The 7,141-nt window shown below is 41.4% G+C and overlaps 1 protein-coding gene across 1 annotated transcript; it reads right to left on the bottom strand.

The window, feature by feature from the left end:
* Nucleotides 1-2,561: 2,561 nt before the first annotated feature.
* LOC125528774 (putative pentatricopeptide repeat-containing protein At3g15200) lies at nucleotides 2,562-4,775 on the bottom strand. The gene is made up of 2 exons (XM_048693212.1): nucleotides 4,630-4,775; nucleotides 2,562-4,417 (listed from the first exon to the last, which is right to left on the bottom strand). The coding sequence occupies exons 1-2, from the start codon at nucleotides 4,691-4,693 to the stop codon at nucleotides 2,865-2,867; spliced, it is 1,617 nt and encodes a 538-aa protein (XP_048549169.1). The 5' UTR covers nucleotides 4,694-4,775; the 3' UTR covers nucleotides 2,562-2,864.
* Between the last annotated feature and the right edge of the window lie 2,366 nt (nucleotides 4,776-7,141).

The raw sequence follows: 7,141 nt of genomic DNA, 5'->3' as shown, positions 1-7,141 counted from the left end.
CTGGTATGCTAATAATGTAAACATCCCAAGGAGGTGAGAAATCAGAAAAGACAAAACCCTTGGCAATACTATTCAATTATTTAAATTTTAGTTTTACTTGATTATTACAAATCAATCATTTAAATATATGCAAGATATGAAAGGCTGGAAGTCAAGACTCACAAGCGAAAATAATGAGAAGAAATGTGTGTTAGCCGACGAACTGCAACCAATGGAACCCCTTATTCCAGCAAAGCTAATTGAATTTAACAAAGTTCGGTTTCTTCATCAAGGTCTGTTGCTTGGCTTGAGTTCGGAATGAATTCTTGGTGGCTGGCAATGATTGTGAAGATAGTTCTAAGTATTGATGATATCAACATCAATATCTAGTCTCAGGACTAGGCTGAGCGTGGCTCAGAGTGGGCAACTTAGATTTTGGAGGAAACCAACCTCCCAAATTGCCATTGGGCATGAGCTAAAAAACCAGAGCCTTGAATTCTTAACCTCAAAGGTTAATGCTGAAGCAACAGGTGATGATCTTAATGAGGCAGCAATGATGCGCTCTTCTCAGAGCTTCGCATTCAACCATGAAATTTCTGGTAGATCCAGACTGTATCAGGAATACAACCAGACAGCAAATTCAGAGATTCAGAAAAGTGAGAGCTTCTATATTCTTCAGAGATTGAGGTATGCTTCCGTCAAACAAGTTCAGATCCAGCAACAGTCGTTCCAATACCATGCAATTTCCAGTGGCATCAGGTATGCTACCTGACAATTGGTTTCCTGATAGAGTCAGTTGATTAAGGTATCCCAAGCTAGCAACTTCAGTAGGAAGCGGTCCAGATAGTGTATGATAAGTCCAAGTAAAAGGAAAGTGAAGGAAGCTTTAAAATCTCTAACTTACTTAGATATATAGGATTCGCTGACAGGTCAAGGACAAACAGAGTCTTCAACTTCCCCAGGCTTGCTGGAATTGGTCCCTCCAAGTTGCCATAGTATGCATAAAACCTACTACTAACCTGTCTAAGATTTCCAAGTGATGAAGGTATGAAGCCTGACAAACGAATGCTGTATATAGGCTTAACCAACTTCACCAGCTTACCAATGCTCTCTGGAATCACGCCAGATTGGTAAGTATTCGCCAACTCAGCGTCGCCACCCGCTGTCCACGGCTACATGCCATGCCCTCCAGCTGCAGAAGCTAATGCTACCGTTCCAGGAGATGAGCAGGTCAGAGCCATGGCTGCTGAGTCCGCCCTGAACGCGAGCAGTGTGCCAGCCTCATTGCTGAGTTGCTCTCCAGGAGGCCATTAGTACAGTCATGATGGAAAGGGCGAAAGACAGCAAAAGCTTATGTGTACCTGCTACCTACCAACAAAGCTTGCTGACATGGCCTTCTTATAGGCCTTCCCTGGTCAAAGCTGGCATGTACTACATTGACAGCTTGTGAGAATCCCAGCTGCCTTTTGACATCACTTTTCAATGTATTCACGCATGACACATCCTTATGGTTGTTATTATCTTTTGAGTGTTGGCTTAGCGACAGTGACTTTGCTTGCGCCCAAACTGTATTAGAAAAGCTTACCAACAAGCTTACTCCTACAATGGTCATGGGTTACAGGGATTAAGCAATAAGCATTTGGTAAACATGGTATCTTTCTGCCTCGAGACAAAATATTGATTCAGATATTCATAAATAACCCACCCCTGCTCAACAGTTCGAGGTTGACTTCACAATGTTATATAGGTAAAGAAAAACTCCAGTTAATTGTTCAATGAAAAAGGTTAGTGAAATCATTTGCCTCAGTTAGGAACTTAGGAGCCAAAATGATGGAGCATATATTTTAGCAAATAAAAAGCACAATGCTAAGGTTATCTATTGCTTTTGGTTCCCTGAATTCAGCAATCAGCAAACATGCTATTTCCATTCCTAAAAACTTGAATTAATTTGTCACAATTTAGTCAGCCTGCTAAACATGCAGAAGTTGGCATCATGATATTAACTTTTCTCCACAAAATTAATCTTCGCCAAAACACAATATATAAATAGCTCTAGTACTTTGGGAACCTAAACCGCCTACGAAAAGATCACAGAATTACAGACAGTGGCTCCTTCCTCAAAAAGCAAAATTGATATGTATAATTTTGTTAACAAAAATAAATCACTCATTCCCTTATCTTGAGCATAAGATAGAAAAGTACAAAGAAAACAGGGAAAATAAGCGGCGGGTGGTTCGATGGCAGCAATTAGTGACAGGTCAATTGCTTACCTAGTAACTTCTGCCCATTGGCTGTGTGAAAATGGCTGATGGAACTGTGGTTCTCAACTAGATATGATTAGTCATGTGTACTGTGTAGCCATTCATTGATAGATCTATAAATTCAACAGAAACAAAAGGTGGTACAACTTTAGCACACAAATGTGAATTGGACAGGACTAAAAATTCTGTAGTTAGTACCATTAGCTCAACTGGTAATTATTCGCCCTACAGAACCAGCAGTATCACCAGTTCACCACTTAGCAGACCTTTTCAATTTTACAAGATATTTGGACATATTTTTATCCCTGTTTTATGTCTTCATTTGTCAGAAACAACTACGAACGACATATATAATGCATGAAGAAACAAATATATGTAAGTATTACACATACATCTCCAGAATACAAGCATCTAAGCAAGTACCTGCAATTGAATTGCCCAATACATCCTAAACATATCCTGCTGTGACATTTCAAACAGCATAAATTTTGGGGCATCGTATTGTCAATGACTCTTCTCTTGTGGATTTCTTTTAGCCCAAGGTTGTAAGTCACTGGATTATGTTCCATAAGCCCAGATGCTCAGCATCTTCTGCTAGGATAATTAAGCAGAGTCTTCTGGTGACTATTTACGAACATGGAAAAGTCCTGATCGACGATCCAATTTTAGATTTTTCCCAGTCATACTTGGGGATCGATCTTCAGTCTCAGGCCCATCCTTCTTCATATGTATTGCTTTCACCAATATCCTGGTTCTTGGCTCTGGAGTCATCCCTCTCGACTTCATTGTCGTGTAATATTGCAGAGCCTGGTCCAGCTGTCCCTGGGAGTGAAGTCCATGAACCATAATAGTAAATGATCGCTGATCTGGACCTGATCCATTCCTCTCCATCTCCTCCCATACTTGTTGTACCCCCTTCTCATATTTCATACTGACATAGAGGTTCAATATCAAGTTATACGTGTCAGAGTCCAACCTACAACCTGATTCCTCCATCCTCTGGATCAAATTCATAACATCTCTCGGTTTCTCAGTTGTCTTCAGAATGTAGGTGTATGTCATATTGTTTGGAGAGCATCCCTTCTTCTCCATATCATCCAAAAGCTCATAAACTTTTTCTGTCCGCCTTATCTTACAGAAGTGTTTGATCAAAGTGTTATAGGTAGCCACATCTGCTTGACAACCACGGTCATTCATCTCACCAAAAATCTTAAGTGCTTCTGGAATCTTTTTCTTGAAACACAATTGGTCAATGATACAGTTGCAAATTGCCACGTCGGGATTGATTCCCTTCTCCCACATGCTTGTGAATAGTTTCACAGCCGTACTAAGTTTGCCAGCTTTGGTTAGTGCATTTATGAACGTACCATATGTGAACAGGTCCGGCTTAATCTTAGATACAATGATCTCGTTCCAAACCCTTTTAGCATCAGCCAGGCTTCCCTTGACACACCAACCATTAAGAATGATGTTCCAGCTCTTTATGACAGGAGGGAACTCATCTTTCTTCTGGAGAAAGAGGGCCTCAGCCTCCTCAACATGCTTGTACCGACAGAGCGACATCAGAAGTATCTGGAATCCAACCAAGTCGACCTCAAACCCATAATCCTTCCTCTTGTAGAATATCTCGATCGCTTCTTGCACCTTGTGCGCCCCTGCATACCGGTTCAACAGGACAGCAAACATCCTATTCGTTACGACCAACCCGCGGCGTTGTTCAGGAATCTCATCGAAGAGCTGCCTCATAAGCCTGACCTTCTTCATCCGCCCAAGGATGTCAAGCATCTCAGTGTAGGTCCTTGGGCCGTGCCCATGCGAAGGCAGCCCGGCTGCCCAATCGAAGAACAACAGCGCGACCTGCCAATTGGACCTCTGCTTCTGGAGGACTTTCAGAACAACGTCCTCGTCCATCTCATCGGCAAACTGACAAAGGTCTTTCCCGAGGTCAGCATCGGCAGCACAGGACTTGAGAACTCTCAGAACTTCACCGACGCGGACATCTGGGGAGTCCTCCTCTGAAGCGCTGCTATGGCAAAGCCTTGGTGACCCGATAACAAATCCTCGTGGAACAATGCTTGAGTAGAAGCGTGGAGGCAAGGCTGCATCAGGAAGCACCTCCAACGCATTCTGTCGAACAGTCGGCGTGCGCGAACCAAGAACAGCGAGCCACCTCCGAACTGCGCACAGAAATGTTTGAGTTAGCATCTCTCTCGAGTTTCCATAGCGTGTCGCTTTGTTTTCCTAATGCTATGTCTGGAAATCAGGCAAAGTTGGATCTGGGGTGTGCGAGATGCCGAGATGGGATTGACGGACGCGTTCGCGGGATGAACGAGCGGGGTAATAATCAGAGCAACGAGGGGCGCAAAGGAGGGGTGGATAATATTCGTACCACAGATGGGGTTTCTGGTCCTGAATGCTGCAGCGAGGACGGCGTACGCCGGCGCCGGCGGCATCGCGCCGGAGGTGCGCACGAGGGAGAGCGGCCTGAGCGCGTGCACGAAGCTGACAGGCAGCCAGTCGGGGATCTGGGCTGGGCCTCTGAACAGTTACAAGTCGGGGAGTGAGGTAAGTGGGCTGACTTTATGACCAAGAGAAGGATCCACGAAAATACAAAAGCCATATTATTTCGAGTTACTTAAGAAGCCATATTATTTCGAGTTACTTAAGTGGGCTGACTTTAGCTGACATGTGGAATTTCGTCATGAGAGGCGAGAGAGCAATGTGGATGCTCATTGTATCGCACAAAATTCTCTTTTCTTAGCACTACGTAAGGCATGTTTGGCTTCTCGAACCCTCTGATTATGTAAGCACTCTTATTACGTAATAAAGATCAGATGGTTTTGTCTCGAAAAAAAAAGGAAATACAGAAGCCAGACTATAATCGGTCCATAGTTGATCACGAGCACATACGCTTCCAATGAACAGTACAATAAAAAAGGTAAAAATAAAATAAAAATCTCAACTTTTGCATATCAAATACATATATGAACAAGTTTTCTAAGGACATACAAAATTTCATGGCGATTTCATATCGAACGAGTCGGGATATAAAAAAACAAAATCGTTGCTCCAAAACCGAAGATTTTGAACCTTTCTCAAAACGCTATTTTTTTGTCGAGAGCTCCTCATATGCCAAATCGCAACGAACTTTTGTAAGCACCTAGAAAACTTGTGCATCTTTGGTTTTGATTTTTTTTGTGTGTTTTTTAAAGAAAAATGTTCATTCTAGAGAGCATCTCCCTTGCACTAAAACACCGTCCTCGGCTATAATAAGTTTCTCTTAAAAAAAGACCATAAGTGTGAAACGTAAGGTATTAGAGGCATCTCAACCTCCCCCAATTTTACTCCTCTAATTTTGGGAACTTAAATTTTTTAGCATCTAGCATTTTCCTCAAATTTTAAATTTGAATTCATAAATTTGCACATACTACTAATTGACCAAACACAATCAAGGTCGATTGTGGATACACCTCGAGTAACTGACGATTAATTTTGCAAGCAACCGGCTTCTAATTCGCAACATCTCGTTCGAAGGGAAGCGCACTAACCACTAGGCTATCTCAATCGTTGGGGAACACTTCTTTTTTTTCCCTTCTTTTCTTTCTTCAGTCCTGGGTTTTCTTTCTGGACGTTTCTATTCATTTTTTTTCTTTTCTTTTTCCTTTTTCTTTTTTCTTAAATGCATGGATTCTTTAAGATTTATGAAATTTTTCTTAAAAATTGATGAACCTTTCTTTTAGAAATTCATGAACATTTTTTTCAAAATAGATGAGCTTTTTTCAAATATGTGAACTTTTTAAAAAATATTGATTAACATTTAAAAATTCAATGAAGTTTTTTTAATTGATTAAGTTTTTTAATTTTTCATTGAACTTTTTCCAAATTTGATGAATTGTTTTTACAAATTTAATGAACTTTTTACAAATTCGATATAGGTGCAGTGTGGCTAGGGCCGTGGAGGTGGGCTGGCCATAGATGCGGGGCTGCTAGGCCCGGATCTGGCATGTTCGTGTGTGCTGGTTTTGTTTGGCAGCAAACCTACTGTCTTTACTTTCTCAATCAAAAAAATTATAATCTACTGTCTAATAAGTACGGAGTAGTAAAAAAATTAAGAACTAGAGCAGTAAAATTTTAGATTCCCTCAAAAAACAAAAGTACAATTTTAGAGGTCAATGTGAGAACTGCCTCATGGGCATGCAAAAGCAAGAGCATCCATAGGCAGAATGTAATCCTTGTGCATGCATTCCAGTTCCTCTATCTGTAAACATGAAACTCCCGGGTTTTTTTCTGGACATTTCTATTCATTTTTTTCTTTTCTTTGTTATTAAATGCACGGATTCTTTTAAAATTTATGAACTTTTTCTTGAAAATTGATGAACCTTTTTTAGAAATTCATGAGCATTTTTTTCAAAATAGATGAGCTCTTTTTTAAAAATGTCGATTAACTTTTAAAAATTCAATGAAGTTTTGTCTTTACTTTCTCAATCAAAAAAATATATAATCTAGTGTCTAATAAGTAGTAAAATTTTAGAGTTGGAAGTTAGAACTGCCTCATGGCATGCAAAAGCAAGAGCATCCATAGGCAGAATGTAATCCTTGTGCATGCATTCCAGTTCCTCCATCTGTAAACATGAAACTCCATAGGAGCAGCTGAAGTGGGGAGCGGAGTAGATATCGAACTTGCTCTGCTCCCGCCAAATCCCCTTCACCCAAAACACACAAACCCCAGACAATTGGAGAGTGCCACCTGCTCCGCTCTGCTATGTATATACATCTCGCTCGCGCGGCCCTCCCCACGACGAAGAAACCTCTGTGACAGACTACAGAGTACCAACGTTCCAGCAATGGCGTCCAACTTCCCCTCACTCGCCGGCCTCCTCGCCCCACGCCCGCTGCTCCTC

Source organism: Triticum urartu, unplaced genomic scaffold (assembly GCF_003073215.2).
Source record: "Triticum urartu cultivar G1812 unplaced genomic scaffold, Tu2.1 TuUngrouped_contig_5098, whole genome shotgun sequence".
NCBI classification, from domain to species: Eukaryota; Viridiplantae; Streptophyta; class Magnoliopsida; order Poales; family Poaceae; genus Triticum; species Triticum urartu.
Note: the sequence above shows the minus strand (reverse complement) of the source record. Positions and strands in the feature narration are given on the sequence as shown.

Excerpts from the sequence above, each read along its gene's own strand:
- LOC125528774 (XM_048693212.1), bottom strand. The coding sequence starts at position 4,693 with ATGCCGCCGGCGCCGGCGTACGCCGTCCTCGCTGCAGCATTCAGGACC. Across the intron at positions 4,418-4,629 it reads GACCAGAAACCCCATCTGTG|TTCGGAGGTGGCTCGCTGTT; the intron begins GTACGAATATTA and ends TTCTGTGCGCAG.